Here is a 23707-nt window from a genome sequence, read left to right as displayed (position 1 = left end):
GTGTCCGTAGACTGATCATAGTTGAGAAACTAAAGGACTAGAAAAGAAAACGTGCTGCGGGAGAAGAAAAAGAAGAGGCTTGTTTTAGAAGCTTGTAAAATAGCTCTTTTTAGGGTCTCCAACACGCGAGGGAAGATTTTAAAAGCGTTACTGTTGCACAAAGGCAGCATTCAGAGACAGACAATACAGAAGAGTGACTCCTAAGGATGAGACGAGAGCTTCTTATTAAGACGTCTTATGTTTTAACGACTGAGAATTATAAAAATGTGACTCTAGATTATTTTGAGTACAGAGTTAAGTCTTGCTCGTAAACACACCGGCCTCCTGATGAGTCATGGAGTCATGCTGATCCCTTGTCAGATCATCTCAACAAAAAATTCCTTAGCAGGGGATAAGAGACGCAGATATGAATGCATGCAGAGATTTCCAGATCTTTTCATAGTCTTTTATTCATGGAAAGAGTTTGGTCGTGCTCTCAGTGTCAGTAGAAACATGTTAATTGTGAGAAAAACTCTCAGCCTGCGAGATTTTTCCCTCATTAAATCTCCAAACAATATATCCTCTTTATTGTTTCAAATATCAGTACACGGGACACGGAAGCTGTATGGAAAATAAAACTGAACAGCTCTTAAAGCAGTAGTCAAAAGATCGAAAACCAAAAAAAACCAAACAAACACAAAATGAGTCCACCACCAAAAGAGTGCAAAAACTAAATAGTTGGTTTGTAGAAAGCAAGCAGAGGGAGCATTTATTTAGAAACTTTATTTTTGACTTTACAGTTTTGTCTCCTCAAGATACTGTTTCAAATTGATCTCCAATTAAAACCCTGCACAAATCATAGCATATATAATATTGTCAACAACATACATTTACATCAGAGGTCTTTAGTTTTCTCTACTGGGTTCAACAAACAAGAGAATTCAAAGTCGCATGAATTTGTGATGGTTAGTACAGACTATGCACATTTCTCTTTTGTAATCTTTTTTTTTTTAGTGGTATCGGTAGAAAAGGTCATTACTGGAAAAACAAAATAGAAAATAATTAGCAATTAGCACCGTTACTGTGATTTATTTTAACTTAGGGATCAGCACCTTGTCCCGTTAGTAGCGACTAGGGGTTGTCATACTGCTGCTGCTCAGAGGAGCTTAGATGATGAGGTCGTTGTCCACGTCCTCTGCAAACACAAAGACACAAAACATCCATCAGCACATGTTAACATCCTGACCCACGTGGCAACAGTGATCATAACAAAATATCAAATAAATGAATGTGTAAGGAGAACAGTGCTTAACAATACAATACAAAACCACAAAAATTAGAGTGTTGTAGCAGCGTTTCTTCTTTTGGATGTAAGTGACAGGTTTTCAAATATTAACAACAAATATTTTAAGCATATGCAAAGACAAAATATGATATTTCTTAGGTAAACTTAAGAAAAATGCTGCTTTTCTTTGTTTTCTATTATTGAAATTAAATAAATTGAAAGATCTTTGGGGGTTGGACAAAACCAGAAATTTCAAGATGTCACCTTTGGGCAGTTTAAATAAAAGGTCAATAAAAAGGGTCTCTTTCATTTCCCGCAGCTAAACCTCGTTAAAGCTACAGTAAGCATCGTGATAAGCTTAATTTAAGATCATTATTTTTGTTGTTTGGTGATCACATTCAGGCACACAGTCAATACTCACGCTCCTTGATGCCGAAGCAGCCGGCCCACTCCTCCAGGGCGATGTATTTGTCGTTGTCAGCGTCACACTGCTCGAAGAAGCGGGTGGTGCAATGCTCCATGGGAATGAGAGGGGCGCGCAGTGGGGAGAGCTCTGTGTGGGTCAGGTATCTGGTGGCGTACAGACACAAGAACAAGATTCATTATGGGAAAACTTTCACGGTATGATTCTGTCAATGTCTGTGTGTCTTAGTTTAGGTTCTTGCTGGTGCATGTAGAGTCTAGCAGCCACATCATCATTTTTTAGAATAACTAGTTGTAAAGTGAACAGCAGCAACTGTTTGATCCATCAGTATGGCATGAGTTCATCATTCATCATCCACACTGGAAACCAGTCAGCTCTCAGTCTGCCAGAAGCTCAACCACTGCCTGAGCAACACAGATATTTCAGTTTGCAGGACCTTACATGTGCCACACGTCAGAGGCTGAGGTTTGTCCAAGAGAGCTCCTCATTTTTTCCATCTATGAGAGATAGCTGCGGAAGTCTGATTGGATATAAAACTACTCCTTTTGGTCTCCTACGTACCCGTCGTTGGGGTGCTGGTCAAGCTGGCCGAACTGCCAGTGGACTGGGAAGATGTACATGTTGTAGTTCTTCTCGAAGTCGTGAGCCAGCAGGTCCAGAGAGTGATCGCCAGCCTGCAGCCTCTTCTCATTCTCATAGATCTTCTTCACCTGAAGGATCGGACAGACACAATCCACATTACCAAAAAATAAACTGCTTATATGACCCCTAATAAGCTTATTGTGTGGTTTAGATGTCGATTGTTGAAAATATGTGCTGCAAATCTAATAATCAGTCTAATTAGCACTTTAGTGATTAGATTCATCTAAAAGCTCTGGACAGTTTGCAGTACAGCACACTTTGGTCTGCATCCTGAAACTACCGCTCTTGTCATATTGTGAATCAAAAGCTTGTTTGTGAAAGTAAAACTATTCTCAATGATCTACAGAAGTCAAATCAGCTCTCATCGGTGCAGAGTGATGAGGAGCATGAAAGCTAGTAGAGTGGATCTAAAACTTCTCTCTGGTATTTAGGTGCGTTTCAGTCTGACCTAACAGTCTGAATGAATTACATTTTTAAACTGTTTGGATTAGAGTTTGTTCTTTATGAGCGAAGTTTTAAACACATGCCATAAAACATTGTGTAGTGCACCAGTGAACAAGCTTTACCCTTCACCATTGGTAGCAATATCTCTCAATATTTGAGGCATTTCTCTTTTAAAGAACCTTGGAAGCAAACCCTCTGTGTTTAATGTGACTCTCCTCTATGTAAATGTGATTCTCATGCCTATAAAAGGTAGCTTGTGAATTCTTGCTGACTGTTTGGCAACTTTCAGACCCTTTAAGTTTAGTGTCTGACAGAGGACATTAAATGCTTACTTTAAACACTCTTTGTATGTTTGTGCTGTGAGCTAAATGGATCATTATTCATCCTATAAAATGTTTGCCAAGGCCTGATAATATATCCAACACATCCACCTACAACAATCAACAGGTTACATCTTACACCGAAAAAATTTAAATAAGCCCCTACACTTGAACATTCAACAGTGGCACCAACGAAACGCCTGGACAGAGAAGTATCCCCTGAATCTCTCTTTACCAAAATGACTCCTCACCCTGAGCTTCTGCTTCTCGGTCAGCAGGTTGTTGTCCTCATCGCGCTCGTACAGGGTCACCAGAACGTTCTTCAGCCAGTCCCTCATACGCAGGGGGAACTCGGTGAGCTCAGTGTCCAGGCAGGGCTCGATGACTGCAGAGAGAAAACACTGTCAGCATGAACAAAAGCAGATGCGTATTATGCAATAAATTCAACATCAAGCCCTGACTTCGCTTAGGCACTTTGTGAAGAGAAGAGAAATTTCTAAAATGGAATCGTGACATTGCTGACACTGCAGTTGACAGGTGGAGTAGGAGCATTACTTTGTTTGTTTGATTCATAATTTAATTGAGGTGTGCTTTTGAAAACAGCTGAGGCAAACTGAAAAGCTTTAACCACATCAAAACTTGCATTCTTTTTTAAAAGACATTTAATGATTCTTGTGAACATTATATTGTTACATGAGTTGGAATAAATTAAGTTATATTTAAAAGAAAGAAGAATTTCGAAGTCAAAAAGACAAACTGACCTCTTGTTCATTCAGAAATATCTCAATAAAACTTTCATTCAAATGTTACTTTTTTGTTATTGACTTTATCAACATAATATTGTTGTTTTAACTGATCTCTAAACATATCGTTGTTATTACCATTTATTGAAATTCAGATACATGGACATACATTATGTAAAATTCCCACCCAAGGACTAGTAGACTCACTGCACAATGAACTTTACTTACTTTCTTAAACCAAAAGTGCGATGAAAATTTAACAGCAAAAAAAGAATCAGCATCTAAATATCCACCATTTCATTCTCAACTATCCCAAAATCACAACCTGCATCACGTTTTATTCTGATTTACTGAACCACACCTTGATCTCCATTTGAACCATTCAGCCCTGAGTCATCTCCTCACAATGTTTGTGTGTGTGCATGTGTCATGTTTCAGTTTCAGCAGCGGAAGAAATGCAGCCAGCGTGTCTGCACAGATCCTCCACAACGCTGAGCTGCAGCCTGCAGGCCAGACGTCTGATCTGCCCATCCATCACAGCAACACCGAGATGCAAGACAGTGAACGCTAACTGTACACAGGGACATCTGAGCTTCGGCTTCTTAGCTTATCAATCAGATTAGTAGGACCACAAAATACTCAGGAACATAAGATAAACCAGATCCCACAGTAGCAAACAGAAACAGATCAACAACAGAAACCACATGATGGCAAAACAAAACACGGAAGAAAATTCATAAACTGCAACCACAGATAAAGAGATACAAATTCTAGCCAAAGTGGTTAAAGATGGATAATGTGATTCTGGAGAAATCCAATTCCACAACAAACGCTAGCTACGCTGTGGGTTAGCAAACAGCACAGTTGCTGCTGCAAAGCTAACGTGCAGAGAGGATGAGACGGTTCTATAGCTAACATCACAACAACAGCATGTCTTAGCCAACTAGAAAGGAAGCTGAATGTCGGTGGGCAAGTCATTTAACACTAGTGACACACAAATCACGGCTGGAATAGTGTTGCGTGGCGGGTTGGGGGACCACTTTGTTTCCTATTTACAGAGTATACAAACTCACCACACACACAGAACAAACAGCTGTACAGTGAAGACAGATTAGCTGAATTTGACAAAAGGCTTGGATTGGATTAGAATTGCTTAACCCACCTTTAATTTATCTTGAAGAAGATTTTAAAGGCAGAAGTAAGTATTTGGCTCTCCATCATATTGCCTTAACAACAAACAACGATGTGGGCAACACATTCGCAATGTGTCCCGAAGCAAAACACTTTACTCCTAATTGCTCCAGAAGCGTGCAACCTCTGACATAGCAATTGTAAGTAAGCTGTGTTGGATAAAAGCGTCAGTCAAATGATTATTATTATATGTCAGTGTTTTGGGGTCGTTGATTTTCTATCTATTTAATTAGCTTTTTGTTGTTTCAAAGCCTTTCAAAGCCGTAACAATAGCTCCCAAATACTGGAGGGGATTAGTGGTTTAATTCCCATTGTCCTCACTGACTGACTGTACTGTAAGTTTGTTCTCTGCAAGAGCTAGATATGTTGAATCAGAGTGCGTGAGGGCTCACATTTGCAGGATCCGATGTAGTCAAGGTGCAGCTTGTGGCCCTTCTTGGTTCCCTCCAGGGTGCACTTGGTGGCAAAGAAGTGGCAAGAGGTGTCGTAGGTCTTGTTGTCAGTGCCGCAAACCTGAAAAAGAAAACACAGACAGATGACTTCTCTCAGCTCTGAGCTTGATGACTTGATGATTCAGAAATGGCTGCATTCAAAACAAATCATAATGTTATGGCTACATATTTAGATCCTTAGAGAACCAAACTCCTAACAAAGAGATTAGTGTCTCTGCTTTGTGACTACTTTAATCATTTAATCATTGTTTTCTGGAATTCTGTTATCACTTATTCATTTTGTAAAAAGTTCTGGTTGAACATCTGTTCAGGCAGAGATGAATAGATAAGTGTTAGTCCAAGAAAGGAGATATATTCGTGGCTAAACACAGTGGCCAAGTGGTGGCCAAAATGTATTTATATCACCGTTAGTCTCAAGGCCTGACCCGTCACCAAGTACCTTCAAAATCTGTTCTGCCAGACAAATTGGACCTATCCTTGGTGATGAGTTACCAGTTTAAGAATAAAGACAAGTTTAAAGAACTGTTGGGCTGGTTGTTTTCAAACTCACATGCTCGAACTCTCCCTCAGCAGCGGGGCAGGTGGAGGGATCCTGGCACACACACATGGGCGTGTTGCTCTCGTCGATCTCGCAAACTTTGCCCTTCTTGCAGTGGTGGTTCAGGCAGGGATCTGTGAAAAAAGCACGGAAGAAGTGTTACAGTCTGTTTCTCAGAAAAAAAGCTCCTGTGTGAAACACTGATTTAACTGAGGCTAAACAGACATGACTCAATCCAGACACAAATATTTTTTTTGTCTTTTAGTGCAGTTTGCCAAATGAAAACTCAAATTAAAAGCATCCATGTACTAGAAGATTAATAAACAAAATGACTGAATAAACAAGAAAACTGTCATGAAAGAGTTTGTGCTTGGCTTTAGCTACTGTTCAGTTATAAAGAAAATTACAGTCCTGAAAATGCTGCTCTATGGAAAACAGCAAAGGTCATGGAAAAATGTCAAAATTAAAGGCACAAACTGTTGGACAGTAGCAGAGCAGAAGGGTGTTGTAGTTTAGTTTCTGTCTCTAGTAAAGACACTATAGTGCTTTATATGGTGCTAAAATGTGCACAGACATTTCTGATCAATCCAAGCTGTTGTATTATTTGTTTTCTTTAATTTTGAGATAGCCATTGCTACCCACCCAGCATCTAATGTAACAAGAGAAAACTTCCTTTTGTCCTTTCGTGTTTCCTTACTGAATTCCTTCTGTCTCTCCTCTAAATGTATCTCCAATATGGATGGATGGAGGGTGGACATGGAAAAGCTACACATTACTAGTTTCCAAAGAAACCATTCACTATAAAAATTAAATTTAATGTTGGATGATCAAATTTCTTAGGAAGTTATTTAGTTACTTTGAATACCCAAAAAGAAATTCCATTCAACTCCAATGTATGCAGATATGGAGACAGATCTCAAAATATCAATGTATAAAACTAAAACTGTCTGCATGGGTAGATACCACCAGGTGAATTAGTGGTTGGTATTTGTTACTTTTAACAGAAGTAAAGGAGTTGAGTACATCTTCCAGCACTGCTCAGGCAGAACTAAATATCTCACCCTGTACATTTTGTACAGTTGGACTGTTTTCGTGCCGCTGGCGTTGCCTGCGGCTCAGTTACTGGGCCGAGCAGGGTGGAACACATAATTACAGCCTTCTCCTCACAGAATGAGGCAGTCTGTCATTACGACTGTTTGATTTGCCAGTCTGAGGCGTCACTAACCATTGCAAACCCAGATACTATAGCTGGAGGGCAGAGGAGAGAAATGCAGCAAAGTCAAATGTTTTCAGAGGAGGTGGAGTGGAGTGACTGAGACTTCTCAAACTAAAGGATATGTCAACGTTTGACTTCAGCTTTTCATTTGAGGTCAGGTGACTCCAAATTTACATATGCATGTGTGCCACACTTATGTGTGTGTATATTGTGATGTAATGTAATGGACATACATTTTGCAGCAATTTCTATTCAAGTTTTAATCTTTTTAATATAGAAATGTTCACACAGTCACAATGTGGGGACTTACTACCAGTATGAGAACAAAACTCTGATCCTTACATACATAATAAACCATTAAATGTTGGCGTTAAGGCTTGATTTCTGGTTAGAGATAGGGGTGAGATTAGGCATGTAGTGGCTAGTTTAGAGTAAGTCTTCTGGGAATTCATTTCAGTAAATCAATGCAATCTTATCCTAAGTGACAAAAACAAGTTTGTGTGTGTTTGTGAACTTACTCTCAGCAACAACATCTTCAACAACTTCAATGGCCTCATCAAACTCTCCAACCTCAATCTGCACTGGGTTGGCCCCCACCTCGGCCTCCTGGGGGACATGAGAGGTCAGAGGTCAGACTGTAAGCAGCCAAAGCTTTATGAGTCACATGCTGGGGAATTTAATCTCATTTGGGGAACAAAGTGATCAAAGCGAAAATCTGAGTGAAGAAACTGCCTGCTTCTTTGTTTTTTTTTCTTGATGCACTTTCTGAATTTGGTCTAGTAGATGATTTCCGTGCAACAGTCTTCAGGTCTATTTCTACACGATGTCCACTTAAACCAAACCGCTTAAATATCCCTGGTTTTCCTGAAAAAAGGTTTAAACGTCACCACTAAAGAAGGTTCCTCCCTGAAGGCCAAACAGAGTCTGGGAGCAGAGAGACTGTAATATCCAACAATAACAAGCAGCTGGATCCACATGTGGTGAAGCCATGAAAAAACTTAATGGTTTCCTGACCGGCTGGCGAGCTGAATGCACGGCTAAAATTAACAGCTGTGGGATCTCTGGTCCCGCTGGACCTCTGGAGCAGGAAACGATAATCAGTTCACACAAAGACTCACTCCACTGGTTTTGTACTGGTATATTTTGGTAGTTTCGTATTGTTTACAACAGGTTATGAGAGACATTGTGCTCTGTTAGAAAAGTCTTTTTTTCTCTATCTTTTTTTCTCTATCTTTTAGAATCAATTAAGAGAGACTTGTCTCTCCTAATAAGGCAACGTCATGGATGGAGCTGAAAGGGTTTCATGTTTTCGCCTTGTCTGTTTGCTGGAAAGAGATGTCAAAAGCCTCGGAGGAAACCAGTGGATTTGGGTAGAATTTGGTGAACAGATTGGTTAGATTTTGGTAAATATCCCGATGTAGGATTTCCACCAGAAACAGATTAAGCTTTAGTGGAACAACCGGACATCAGGGATTTTCAACTCTGCAACAAAAGTTGCTGCAGTTTTCCTAAACATTAGAACGTTCAGATTATTTTAATCAGGAAGTTGAAACCGCGAATCCCAAGAAACATCTGAGAGGTCCACAGAGCTACATTTCAAACTTCCACCTCTTCAGGCATGAAACAGTTATTCAAAAAGAACAATCTGAGGAAGAAATAAACTCCTCAGGTGCACTGCTCACAAATCGTGTTATGAAGGTTAAAAAGTAAATCCAAACGACAAAAAGCTAAGCGAACTCTTCAAACACGGCATTATGACAGATATCTAATCTCTGAGGCCTCTGTTAGCAGAATCAGAATTTGACTGAATGCAATAAACACACCGGGCTGTTTGTTCCTTGCAATTGTTCAGTATGCTTTCCATGACAGGCGTTTAGTTTTCAGTTATTCTGTGATGGATCGATTCTTTCAGAGGCTGAACAAATGAGTAATTCAGCTGTGGGCGTCACATGCATAAATCCCACTGAACTTCTTTGGCTGCAGTGTCGAAAGCCCAAAGCTCCATCACAGATCAGATCATCTCTCTGAGCAGCTGCTCAGGAAACACATCACAGGCGCCAAATCAAACTCAAATGAGAGCAAATGTATTTGAGCCGAGTTTCCACCAAATATTAGCATAACACCATAAATGAAACAGGGCGCAGTAGATAAGACACATGCCCTTGGTGTGAGAGACCCGGGTTCAATTCCCACTGTGACACATCCACCAATGTGTCCCTGAGCAAGACACCTAGTAGCCATCAGAGGCGTGTCGGGTTGGAACTCTGACACATATAGTAATTGTAAGTCGCTTTGGATAAAAGTGGCAGCTAAATGAATGCAAGTTTTAAGTAACTGTTAAGATCCAAACAAAGTCCAAAGAGCAAGAAACACAAGCGTGGGACGATCAGACAGGTTGTAAACAACAGTTTATCCAGAATATCTGCTTTATTTAGAAGTAAAAGAAAAATTGAGCTGTGTTAGTATTAATCCCTGATTGCATAGGAATACTGTGTGCATGCAATTAAGGTATACAACAACAAATATATTGCAACAGAATTATTTTTCATTTCTCAATTTACATTTCATACAGGGTGAACATGGGGACTGACCTCAACAACTGGCTCCTCAGTTACCATCTCTTCCACGATGGGCTCTTCCACGATAGGCTCTTCCTCAGTCTGGGACACACACATGTGAAACCATTAGAACTCTTGCGCATGAACACACACTTGTGGGTGCTTAAACAAAAACACTTGAGTGAAGGAAGTCAAAAGTAGACAATGATCTCACTCACATGTGCACTCACACAATAGTACACATGCACACACAAACACACAGAATACACTCAGGGGAGCAATTGGATTTAGGAAAGCAAACATTTCATCTTCACAGACTTGCATTAAGAACACACACACAAACACACACACACACACGCACAGTATGACTTACAGGAGCAGCCATGGCGTGGCCAGCCAGGCACAGGACGAAGACGATCCACACCCTCATCTTCAAAGTCTGTGGAGACACAGCAGAGCGACAGGTGAACCAACCGTATTCACAAAAACAAAAACAAAAAACAAAGCCACGTAAACTTATATCTACTTTCCTGATGGCTCTGTTGAAAAAGATTATTCCTGAGCAGAACTGAAGAGGAGGAGTGACTTTCATGTGATTAGATTTGAATAATTATTACAATATTAAATGTTTTTAATGATAAGCTTTCATCGTCTGCATATAGTAAATCCAATATAACATCATTAGCGGTTGTAAGTTTAACCCAGTCAACAAAAAAAAAACAATTCTGAATTATAATATTTTTCCTTTTTTTGTGGGAAATACTGATTCATATTTGAAATCTTTTTTTTTTTTAATGTGGCTCTGCTGTGTAGCTTCTCACCATGTCAGCACACAAGTCTGACTATAAGCCTCACAAAAGAGAACACTAATACAGTGAAATGTAATCAATGTAATATTTTCATTTTGATCATTTTATTTTACTCGGTCTGATGTATACTGATGTGTACTTGCTTTTGTTATGCACTTTGCAACTCATTCTCTTCTCAGTAGTATTAGCAGTAATAGCGGTAGTAGGAGTAGTACTACTAGTAGTCATTCTAACATTGCAAGAATATTTATAATATATTTAGTTTTCTTAGCAGCCTGCTGAAAATGCAGTAGACTTTTTCCTTTCCCTAAATTTTTGTTTCTTTATGTTCTCAAAAAAATGAGTAGAATAAGTTCCAGAATGTAAAAAAATCTGAATTAGAGTTGATTAAGTCTAAAAGAAATAACAAACCCTACTCTCATGTAGACCGGCAGTCTTTCTATAGATAACAAGAACATCTGGACACAACATATAACACAACTCTCTCTGCAGGCTAATGGAAGCTCTTCAGTTTCCTGAACAAAACCCTCACTGTCTGCTTTGTTTACTGGCAGGTTGTGTCGAAATTGTCTCTGGCTGTTTGGGTTTATGTTAAAAAGACTCTCCCAGAACATCATTTCGCCCACTGACAGGATTTTCTCTTCATTCTGGAGCATAAATCAGAATGAGCACAGTGGCTGACTGGACTAAATTAGGTTTCAGAAACACGACTGTAACAGCCTGGGTCAACTCATCTTTCTGCCATTTAGATAGAAACAGGCATGTAAACAGCTCCTGTCTTTATGTACACTACCACAGCAGTATACTTTAACTCTTCATCTAACCACCAGGCTTCTGTTTGGAAAAATGACTCTCCATAAAACTTTCCTAAACATACATCTATAAACAGACAAACGTGTAAGAATCTGACCCTGATGTGTGGTTCTGGGTAACTGAATTGGTGGAGCAATGTTCAGCTCCTATTATGTATAATACTACTATGAGATGATTTGGATAAAAGCTACAGGCTTGTGATATTAGATTTTCCTATGTTGCATGTGTTCTGCTCTACATCTACCATAGAATCACAGCATGTGTAAGAAAACCTTTTCCATGTGAGCGACATATTCTCACGCCATTTACAGTAACTCCACATCGTACATATTCTCAACAAAGAAACAAAATGTCTCAACAAAATGTTACAAAAGGTGACAACTTTTTTATAATATTACTACAAATTAAATCAACTGGTTTAAATCCTATTTCTTTTGCCACACTCAGTTCATCCAACTCAGGCATTTCAAATCACAGCTACCTCTAGTCACTACTGGTATTCCCCAGGGCTCTGTCCTGGGGCCCCTTCTGTTCGTCATCTATCTACTTCCTCTTGTCAATATCTTCCGTAAATTTAACACCCATTTCCACTGCTATGCTGATGACACGCAGCTCTACCCGTCCACTAAACCTATCTCAACTCTGTATTATTATTATTATTATTATTAAACCGGACCAGTACTGTATTTGTATTTGTAAGGCCGATAATATTCAAAGTTTAAAGACTTGTGCTGTGGTTCTATGGATTGCTGTGCCAATCAGCTGTTTGGTCCACTATTGAAGTAGCTCAAAAACTAAAAACATTTTTTATATAAAAAGGTACAAACTTGCTGCATGTCGCTTCGTGAGAGCAAAGTCCCTATCAGCCCCCTATCTGTCTATCTTTCTTCCTCTCCATCTGATCTGAGCATTCATTGTTGGGGTCTCTAAACGCTTCTCCATCCCTGATTCTATTCCTCTATCGTGTCTCTTCTGAAGGACTAAATAAGGGCTCCATTGTTCGATAATGAAGCATGACATTGCTTGGTCTTCCTCCCTCTTTCTCTATTAGTTATCTCTCTCTCCACCGCTGTGAAGTCAGCTGTTTCACCCAGACAACCAGAAACAATCTCTATCCTCCTGACATCAAAGGACATATAAGGGTAAGTGTCTCGGGAGGCCGACAGTAAAGATGAAAAAATCCCCCCTGTTATTTCCTTTGTTTTGTTGTTTCTTTTTTTTTGCTTGATATCAGAAAGAACTGGAATTTGCCTCACAACAACAGACTGTATCTCTTGTTTCTTTTGAGTTTTTACTCTGCTGAGAAAGAAAATCCTCTAGCGGGGCAATAAGACTGAAGTGAGCTGACACAGTTTGTACAATATGAATGCTGCAGAAGACCAACGGAGAATAACACATTTTACAAAAGAAGGCTGAGAACAGTTGGTATTCCTGCACCTCGGATAAGAGGGCAGCAGGTTTAAACCAACAATAAATCAAAACTAAACGATCCAATCTTCTCTGTTTTTACTTTGTTATTACAACAAAGTGCTACAATTAACAACTCAGACATGGTGGAATTGGAAATGTACGACATGGCTCTGAATTTTAACATTTTGGGGGTGGAGGAACACTTCACTTGGCTGGTTGCCGGGTGTCCTAAAAAATGCAGGAGGGCCTCTTGACATGAAGCATCTGAATGGGTAACATGTTTGAAATCGATGAAAAGGGTAACGTTTGCATACAGTCAACCACCAGTGGAGGGTTTTGACATGTGTTGTTTGATGAACCTGAAGCGACACAAGAACGTTCTGGCACTTGGACAGCCAAGCTATATTGACCTTCCTTCATGTTCAAAAATGACTCATGTGTTTGTATGTGGCGTAATCCAGCTGTGCAAGATGTAGCATTCTTTCTTGAGAGCAAGTTTGTGCAAGTTTTATCATCAAATGAAACCCTCAGATGAATGTGACTGGAGAGCCATGTACTACAACTACAATGGCCATTTGAGGAAGCCTCCCAGTTTACATCAATCATGCATGTATCTGACATGTATTCTTTCACATTTTTTTTACATCCGTTTAATTCCAGTGCATTAGTGTGATGCTGTTGTGCTAAATTACTTGTTTTGTGCCCCAGCTTTCTGCTACATGTGGTGCGAGGTTACTTTTAACCAATGTAAAGTAAACATATGGTATTTTTATTGTAATGCATAAGTCTGTTAATCAAAAGGAAAGTTTGTCAAGGCATGTGTGTAGCAGGGCTGCCATGTAGCTTGTGATGTTAGAGTGAGACCATGGCGGTATGTGTTTAGAGGATTTATGAAATAGAGACCCTGTGAATGTTTTGTTTCTCTACAAGTACACTACGGAAACTGGGGTCTTATTCTTCTGCACGGCACAATGCAGAGTTAGATCCGCCACATCAAGGTAATCAATTTCTAATGACCGTGTACAAAAAAGTAGTGCTAGCTACACTTGCTGTAAACAACTTAACATCTTAACTACATCTAACATGGTTTTTCTTGGATTTTTCTCAGTTCTGACAGTAATCTGGACAATAAATCACACCACGGATCCGCACAGCTGTTTTGATGTGGGTGTCTGTACCTTAGATGTTAGAAAAAAGAAAGGAAGAAAGTGTTAGTTCCAGACTGGCAGAACATTGGGGATAGGAAAACAAGAGATGCTCCACAACTTAAAGAGGAGAATCATTCTGGAGAATAAAACTAAAAAGCAACATGATTATTGTTGCATTGTTTTGTTCCACCTGTCAAAGGAAAATACAAATCTTTCGGTGCTTAATGCAGAGTTAAGGGAAGACATTTACAATGGTGATCACTGTTCATGAAGGTCCAGAGATGAGAAAGACATAAGCAGACTTGGATGTGGAAAAATACAGAACGCCTGGCAGAGGATGCAGACAGTGATGTCTCCAAATAACCTGCACACAAGGAAACTTCTCTGTACTTTTCAAAAAGCTGAGCTATAAAAACAAAACAAAAAGCAAGGTGTTCTGCAGACAGGAAATTTTGAAAAAAGAACTTATGTCACACATATAAGAAGCGTGTCTGCCTGAGAGTGAGAGCTTAATGTGATCGCAAAGAGGGGGAATCAAACAAGGTCTCATCTCCAAAAAGTGTGAGGTAAGTGTTTGATTTGGAGGGACACGGTGTTCCCGTCCTATGTCGTCTTTAACATATTCCTGTTTGGCCAGAGAGTCATTCGGCTCTGCTCGGCAGGAAAGAGGAGGACTGATGTAACAGCAAAGCAAATTATTTTATTTGGAAAGCTGCTCTCATAATCAAACAGGACCGAGGCTAAAAGGGGAACTTCAGGCTCATAAAGGCGCCCTTTTTCTCCTCAAATGTATTTAATTTGGGAGGCTAGTTAGGTAAGCAAGTGTAAACTCAATATGGAGGTAAACAACCTGCACTGGAACTGCTGCAAATTCAGAAATCTCCCTCACTTTCTCTCTGCTTCTGCCTCTTTTTCAGATGCTCTTTAAAGGGAGCAGTTAGAGGAATTCTTTCTTCTTCTCCTCTGTGACATAACAGGCGGGTTTGGAGGCCTGGAAAAACAACCTGTAGCAGCCTGTCTGCCAGAAAACAGTGCAGACAAACATCACTGGCATGCAAAGGACTATGAAGAGGCAAATATTCAGTGAAGTCTCTGAGAAGAAACAGTGATTTCCTCCGTCTATACTGAGTTCTGTAGACAAGGCACTATAATGGTGGAGGTCATGAAATACCTTTTGGATTACAATTCCCAGACATCTAAAAAAGAGCACATGTGATAGAAACGCCACATAAAAATATCTCTCAAATCACTTTTCATCCTGAAGTGCTACTGGTCCTGTGCTAGTCGGGGTCTCCCAGTGCTCAATTGTTACAATTGCACTTGAAACTTTACGCTTGTTGAGCATTGTGACAAAACAAGAGGTGTCAGTGTTGAGTCATTTTTTGACAGCTTCCTCTTTGCTCCCAAAGGAGAAATGTTATCCGTCCATATGAGCAAGACAAAGAAGAAGGCTCTTCCATGCTGACTTTTTTTGGGGGGACCAAAACAAAAACGCAAAAGGTCAAACACATGTTAGAAACCCTGCAAAGAGATTTGAGTCTGACAGTAAAGCCTCTCTAAGCCCGTTGCGGTCAGTTAGCAAAGTGTTATAAATAAACTACGAGTGACAGATGATGAAGTCAGGTAATGTGCATGCAGACTGTACAAAACATGGACGTCTTCTCTATGATGTCACCTATAGCGACTGGGACTACAGCATGATGTTTCTTGTTAAAATATCAAGCCCCTTCCATCCGAGCTACCTCTTCAACAGGAAATAAGACACCGAACAAATTAAATTTTTCTCTAGAGAGTGTGGGGGGGGGGGGACCCCTTTAAGTTGCCTGGACAAAGAGTAGTTTCAGAGAGACCACCGGTCATCCCCATCACCAGCACAAAGAGCACAAACAAGAAGAGGAAAGTCAGGATATATGTAACCTGAGTTCCTTGTCACCTGACCTCTTTGACTCTGCTTTTTACCTTCCCCCCTTTTCCTTCACCAGGACACATCCTCTGTTTCTTGCTTTCCACAGAATTACACTTCACTTTAAACAAACTGCTCTGAGCCAGTTTCCCTTTAGCATTTCTTTTCATGTCTTCTCTCCAAGTTCTCTGCTGTGGTTTAAGACCAAAAATAATTGTATTGTGTCCCAGAAAAATCTTTAAAAAAGCCGAACATTGTATTGTTGTTTGGGTTGAATTCAATGAACTGAGCCTTTCAGTGAACCACTAAAGAAAATTATGCTTTGCCCTCGCTTTCCTATGGCTCCAATTGCATTTGGCTTTTCTTCTTGCTCTCTCTTTTTCATTGTGGCTTTTTACATTAGTGTTATTACTGTTAATAATAAGTAACTGCTTTTGTAAATCTTGATTTTGCTCTCATCAGACCACCTCCGCCTCTCTAAAAAGATGAACTAAAATCGTTTTTTTTGATGTTCTCAGTGCAAAGCTGTGCTTGAGATTGCTTTTGTCATTTCCAGTGACCCATCTCAGTCTTTTTGTTGTCTGTGCACTGTAAGAGGCCAGAAGCCACGTACTTTATGTGGTCGGTATGGCAGCAAGTCGGTGTGTAGCAAAAACTTTCATTATAGTCTCATAATAGTGGCAGTAATTCAAAGTGAAAATGCAATAATAAACCACAACACTGTACATATATACACACACACACACACTTAAACCACTAATAACAGTCATTCAAGCAGCTCAAGAATAATTTTCCAGCTGTTTTTTCTCTCTCTCTTTAAACACATTGATTTCGCTTTCCTCTTTTTTGTCCTTTATCTATATTTTATTTAAATCTTTTTTATTGTCTGCCTAGCTTTCACTCCATTATCTGTCTCCATGTTTGTTTTCTGCTTACTTCTCATTATGTCTGACTATGTCTTGAACTTCTAATTTGTCTCTCCTTTTTTCTAAACCTTAGTGTTTTCTTAATTTTCATAATTTCTCCCTGCTTATTTCTCCCCGGCTCTTTTTTTTCCATTCTCCACTTGTTTGAGCCTCATCATCTTTGTGTTTCTGTTTCTCCCTTCATTCTTTTATTCCTTGCCTCTTTCTTCCTGTCTTTCTCTGTCTGCCTTTGTCTCTCTTTGCTGACACTAAACTCCAGGTTTTTCTTCTTCACGTCGAGCCCAGACAGCAGCACAATCCTTCCTTCCTGTCCAGGGATTAGTGCTTTTCTAGAGATTGCCAAGCTGGCCCAATATTTCCCAGCATCCTCAGCTCCAACGCCCACACACCCCCTCCCACTTTGCTCCAGACCTGCCACCTCAACAATTAGGCGTCCAAAGCCGCTCTGTCTCCACCTCACCCATACTAATGCAGACACATTGTCCTTCAGTCCTCCCAAAGACAGCTTGGAAAAATCCTCGTCAGGTGTGACGAAAGCGTAAAACAAGAACCTAATTTACAATCAAAAGAGAGTGATAACGTTTGTCTACTCAGCCTCAACTCAAACTGTCTTTTAAACGTGTAATTCAGTGTGAGGAGTGAGGAAAGGATTGGAGAGTATAATGTGGTTTCAGAGCAGGAGGAATCTCTATTGCGTCAGATTGGACTGAAACAACTTGAAAGGAGAAAGTCTGAGAAATTACAACTTCAAATTCTAGTTTTAGAACATTTCCACTTGATGTATCTGTGCAACCTTAAATAAACATGGCGTTGAATATTTTACTCAACAGTGGCATAAATAATAAAAGATTGGAAGAAGCAGAAACAGAATAAAATTTGTTAATTTTGTTATGTATTTTGTATATAAAACAACTTAAATACCAATGATGCTTAAAAAAGAAAGATCATCAATTGGCATTTTATAAAATGTTTTTCCACAAAAATGTCAAATTAGTAATTTACTTGCCAACAGGTCCTTTCCTCACATTGAAAAATCCAGAACCGTTGAATGTGCATAAAAAGTTTAACTAATGAACACAAGATGTCTAAGTTTATTCTCAGTGTACGTGGAGACTTGTGTCACACTTGTGTAAGTTCATTCTGTAACAACCGGCCCAACCCCTGCTAAGACAAACGTACTAATGCCATTTGTGATAACTACACGTGTCACTGCAAAAACAGAGACACTAATCTGCTGCTATCACAGCCTCCACTCCCCTGGTTTCAGACTTTCCGCCAGATGGTGGAACATGACTGCAGAGATTTGCTCTCATTCAGCCACTGGAGCATCAGTGAGGTCCAACGCGGATGTTGGTGATCAGGTCTGGCTCACGGTTGGTGTTCCAGTTCATCACGAAGGTGCTGCATGGGGTTCATAGGCCAGTCAAGTCATTTATCTATGGAGCTAGGTTTGTGCACGGGGGTGTTGTCATGTTGAAAATTGTTGACACATTTTTTTGCTGTAGCATTAAGATTTTCCTCCAGTGAAACTAAGGGCCACCGTACAAACTATAAAAAAAAACAGCCCCAGACCAAACAATCACCCAAAGTATGCAAGAACTTCAGCCTCTTTCTGCAAATCCCTCGCCCTGTGGGTGAGCATGAGTGACGTCCAGACACTTGAAGGCATCTGAACTAACTAACAGAGCATTTAGAACAGCTGGTTACCGGTTACCACGGCAACCTGCATTCCTCTACATGAGAGTAATCAGAGAGGGGGAGTCACAGAGGGAGGGAGGGAAGGAGAGAGGGAGGGAGGGAGAGATATTTGTCGGAGAAAGGCTCCCATTAGGCTTGTTGGAATCCCGTGCACCCCCACCACTCCTCCACTTCCCTCCCTCTATCTTTCCTTCTGTTTAGTCACTTTATTATCACACCACTTTTTCAGAGCGATAAACCCTGCAGAAGTCCATTTATACAGAGTTCTTAAAAAAACAAAAACACAGCAGCAGTTTCATCTTGCATCTAGACTAAACTCTGACAGCAAATTAATCATTTTACAAAACAGTAATTATTTGACAGTAGAAAATCAAACCTCAGGATAAGACAAAGCCAAAAAAAATTTAATGGCATATCAGCACCCCCCCCCCCCCCCACACACACACACACACACACACACACACACACCCACACACCCAAGCTTTAACCCACAGTCCCCCCTCCGCCTCCTCCTCCTGTGCCGATGTGGCACACAATACCTCCACAGAGAATGAACACTCATAATCACAGCTTGTTTACCTGCAGGGAGTGATTTTCCTTGTAGCTGTTTCAGCAGTAATGACAAGGGAGATTGTTTGCTGACAATTGAGGCCACAGTAGCAGCCTTTTTAAACCAGATGTCCATCATTTTAAAGTAAGTTTAAAAGTAAGTTAATAGATAAAACGAAAAACCGCATATTTTACATGATTTATTGCAAATAAATGTGAGAAAACAATCTGCATTTCAAGGTTCAACTTCAGCAAACATTTGCTCAAACATGAAAGTAAAGTTTTATCGCGTGATTAGACTGTCACAAAGAACAAAAACCTAAATGTGTCACTAAGTTCCTGCTAACTTCTCATTGTCTACGTTCTCTTCCCCCATATATCTTGCAGACTGGAAGGGTAAAATATTATCTTATTCTTCTGCAGAGCAGCTACACATCGCTGAAGTCACTCCTGCCCAGTGTAAGAAGATAAATGACAGTTCAGAGATGCCGAGCTCTTACCTATAGCTTTGCAGAGCAGGGATACCAGAAGAGAAGTCAGCAGTATGCGGGGCCCGGGACGATCTAACAGCCACAGCAGTTCACACAGAAGACATTTCCAGTGGGACGTCCCAGTTAGGACACAGCCCCCCTCCTTTCACCCAAACCTCCCATTACAGCCTCCCTCCCTCACTCTTCCTGCCCTGGTAGGTGGGGCTTAATGTGAACTCTCCCACTGATAGTTTATCTGGAACCTGTCGTTTTGGGGTTCTAGTAGTTTTTCCACTGGCTGATGTTTTTGAGTTGTGTACTATCCCACATTATCCCAAATGCTTCCAACAATGTTCAAACTTCAGACCCAGAGAAATCAGTCATTTTATTCATGGTGACCGTTCGCGGGTGCTTTAATAGGTGTAATGCCGATGGACCCACACGTGCAGACACAGTCCTGGTGCACAGTTGCTCAGTCGTTCAATTTGGGCTGCATACGTCCACACAGCTGTGAGCAGGTGACAGGATTTACCTCACATGGACCCTTGCAGACGTTTCCTGCTGCCTGAACACAGAAAGCTTCAGTTTATGAAGGACTTCACAATTACTGGAAGACTAACAATGTTTTATACGCAAGTGTACCGTAGTTACGCCTCAGCATGATTGATATTAAACATATCTGCAACTAAAAGTTCACTGTCAACATCTCTTTTTCCACCTACAATATTGTGCCAACTAAAGCATGATTAAGTGTGTCTGCATCTTGTAACGTATCTCTTGTGTTTCTCTACAAATGCTAAAATGGGTCGCAAAACATACCTGGGCGGCCCGCCGAGGTAAAGTCTATATGTGGGAAACAGTGCGGTTGGTCCGTCCAGTTTTTTGACCAGACTCCAGACAACTGTTGAATGAATTGCTATGACACTTTGAGGATGTATCCAACAGACTTTGGCAATGTGCAGACTATCCTTGAAGTGCCACTACGAGACTGACATTTGTGGCTTCTAGTGAAATGTCTCGACGGCTATTTCCATGGCATGTGGTGCATACATTCGTGTCCCACTCATTTCATGTGGTGCTTAGTGCTAATTAAAAAATGTTAGCATGCTAACATGCTAAACTACGCTGGTGAAAATGGAAAATAAACATGATATCTGCCTAAAACCAACATGTTAACATTGTCATTGGGAGCATGTTATTGTGCCGATGGTAGAATTTAGCTCAGAGCCTTGCTGTGCTCTAAGGCTAGTTATTTTGTACATATTTAAATCTGTTTTGTGCTTTTCTTATTGTGCCTTACAGTAGGAGCTGTACAATTGAAGTTTACTTACTTATCCCCTGTATACCACAAGGACATCCCTTTGGGAAGCTGTATGTAAAAGCAAGCAGAAGGTCTCTTTAAAGGCAACAAGTATTTACTTTATATTAGTGGAATTTAGCTCATATTATTGGTTGTTTGCTTTAGCCTATAAACTGATTTGTATGTTTTGCTACATGCATCTTGCCTGGGTCTTTTTCTATATTACTCATTAACATGTTAAATCTCTGAAGCTTCAGTCTGAATCCCTTTACGGCTGTGAAACTTAGTGAAAACATTCAGTCTTCTAGTGAGTTCATGGCAAACCTTCAGCCTGTGGAACATTTACTTCATCACAGATTCATGATTCAGTTTTCAAACACCTGCCGTCCACTAACAGACAGAAGCAATCAAGCTCCAATTCCTCACGCTCTTTTATGCAAACGCACACTCTGGGATTTGTTCTGCTGGGTTTTCTTTTTTTTGGGTTGGTAGATTACTCCTGTCTGTTCCCACAGTGTAGCTGATGTGAAGAACAGCTGGATGGGAGGGAGGGAGGGAGGGAGATAGAAAAAAGCAACGATGCAACGTGGCGTTTTCCATTCTGCCTGGAAGCCACGGTCCAGCCGATGATGGAGAGAAGAGGAGGAGGAGAAGAGGGAGGAGGTGTCATTACACCGTGAGACTCTCTGTTTCCTCCTCCCACATTTCTTATCCTCTTTTTTAACCTTTCTTTTTCCTCAGTTTGTCTACTTTTTCTGTCTCCCTTCTTTTATTCCCCCCCCCCCTCTCCTCTCACATCCCATCTTTTTTTCCTCACCCCTCCTCTCTCACTCCCCCTGCTCACTCTCTCTCTCTGTGAATACGTGGCAGTTGTCTCTCTGTGTTTGAGTGTCTCAGAGAGATGTGTGTGTGAATAGCTGCAATTATTTTCTTTTTCACTTGCCGGTAAATTATCCATCTGCGACTCTGCAGGATTAAACGTGTTGAGATCTGATGTGGTGATGTGCTCACAGACACTTCAAGCTTAAGGAGCAACATTATAAAATACTATGAAAACCATTGGAGTCCCACACATGTCTCTGTGCCACATCATGCACTCGAAAAAGAAAAGACAGGAAGAATAAAAACACTGATCTGTGAGAAAAAAGAAAGTATTTGGGCTCTTATCAGACAAGCTGAAACAGATAATACAAGAGAGCTCTTATATAGAAAGCTGAGAAGTCCTCTGAGATAGTTTTCTAAACAGAAATGTCTAAGAGACTTTACTCTTTAACTGGTTCTTTAATCTGTACGAAGAAAGACAACCATGCTTTTTGGGAATACCACTTATGCCATTAAAATGTCTTTTATATAGCAATCGGTGGGGTGGTTGTGATGGCGATCCTTCCAACCGCTGACAACTGAGTTGGAGGATGGTGGCTGGATGCACTCCAGGTTTTCTGCTTTGCCATGGTGTACATTGTATTTAATGCAAACTGTGGACTGTTTTAGTGCATGTTTTGCATATTTATATTATATTATATCCATAATAGTGCTGATAAAACTTCATACCAAGTTTAACTAAGACTGGATCAACATCGTCTTTTTGACTTGTCATGCCAGGAAAAGCACAGATGTTACTAATAACATTGATGTTTAATTCAAGTGTCCCAGTAAGACATGACACAAGACTAGGACCCTAAAACTGAAGCAGCTAAATGCTTCATCATTCTTGTTAATAATTTACATCTGTGCTTTTGCTACCATGACAAGTGACCAAGTAAACTGCTTTTCTTTTTTAGATTAGAAAGGTACTTATAATATAATACAATTTAACTTATGTTCACGTCTTCATTACTTCTGGCTACAAGACAACATTTTTCTTTGAGGACAATACGCTTAAAGAAACTGTAAAAGTTGAAGAAAATGCCACATCAGCATAAATTTAGTGAACAATAATTGGAATACAGAAAACTTTATTTCTCCAATGATGTAATACACCAAGTTTGATGAAGACTGTAAGAAAGGTGGTAAAAGAAAACATTTATAGGCCTCACAGTCAAGGATTGTAAAATATACAGTAATTTCATGAATGTATTAAGTTTAGCTGGAGTCAACTCTACAGTATGTGACCCAATTTCAAAGATCAAGATAGACTACAAGTTAATGTTCGAGTAAACCCAACAAAGGCTGAATATTTTAACTTTTTAGAGTTTGTTTTCCTCCCTCCTTTCTTTCCAGGGTTACCAAAAAGTAAACTTTACAGTGTGTGTCTCAAAGTGTAAATGAGAGAGAAGGGTAAAAGGAGAGAGGGGTGGCTGAAGACAGCAGAGGACTTAAACCCAATAACAAAGATCAAAGCTACTTTTTCACTACTATTTCCTCTCACACTGGCCATTAAAATGATTACTACTGTACACTAAGGGACAGGGAGCCTTTTCACTTTGATAGATGTTTTGCCTTCAGTCAAACTCAGCCTCCTCCTCCTCTTCCTGCTGCTGCTGCTGCTGAACTCACAACAGCAGAAGCACAACATTTAAACACAAACACATAAAGGGGGATTTTGCCCCAGATGATCATACTTTAAGGTGTGAATTACATGTTTGTTGTATAGCGTCTCTCATTGGTCAACCGGACAAAATAGAAATGAAATACTTAAATAGAAAACTTCATAGCACCCTCAAGAATGAAACTAAATAAGGAGAAACATTATAAGATCCAAATAAAAGTTATTATTGCCAACATGATTTCCTCTTTCCTCTTAGTTTCTTTGAAACAGAAGTTAATTGCTGTACATTTTTCTTTAATTCCTGAGGAATCAAGGGACCACTGTGACCTACAATTCAAGGGTCACATAACCAACACGGGGTAGCTGAACTATAGCACTAACACTTGTGAGCTAATCTGCTG

The 23707-nt window shown here is 40.1% G+C and overlaps 1 protein-coding gene across 1 annotated transcript; it reads right to left on the bottom strand.

Annotated features, from left to right (window-relative positions):
* Window positions 1–717: 717 nt before the first annotated feature.
* sparc (secreted protein, acidic, cysteine-rich (osteonectin)) lies at window positions 718–19682 on the bottom strand. The gene is made up of 10 exons (XM_038699590.1): window positions 19549–19682; window positions 10166–10231; window positions 9826–9894; window positions 7753–7840; window positions 6031–6152; window positions 5421–5541; window positions 3346–3479; window positions 2250–2398; window positions 1686–1834; window positions 718–1174 (listed from the first exon to the last, which is right to left on the bottom strand). The coding sequence occupies exons 2-10, from the start codon at window positions 10220–10222 to the stop codon at window positions 1146–1148; spliced, it is 918 nt and encodes a 305-aa protein (XP_038555518.1). The 5' UTR covers window positions 10223–10231; window positions 19549–19682; the 3' UTR covers window positions 718–1145.
* Between the last annotated feature and the right edge of the window lie 4025 nt (window positions 19683–23707).

The sequence above is a fragment of the Micropterus salmoides genome, unplaced genomic scaffold (genome assembly GCF_014851395.1).
Source record: "Micropterus salmoides isolate LMB-PRFRI ecotype aquatic unplaced genomic scaffold, ASM1485139v1 Ms_hic_scaffold_5, whole genome shotgun sequence".
NCBI classification, from domain to species: Eukaryota; Metazoa; Chordata; class Actinopteri; order Centrarchiformes; family Centrarchidae; genus Micropterus; species Micropterus salmoides.
The sequence above is the reverse complement of the archived record's forward strand: the minus strand, read 5'-3'. Positions and strand labels throughout refer to the sequence as shown.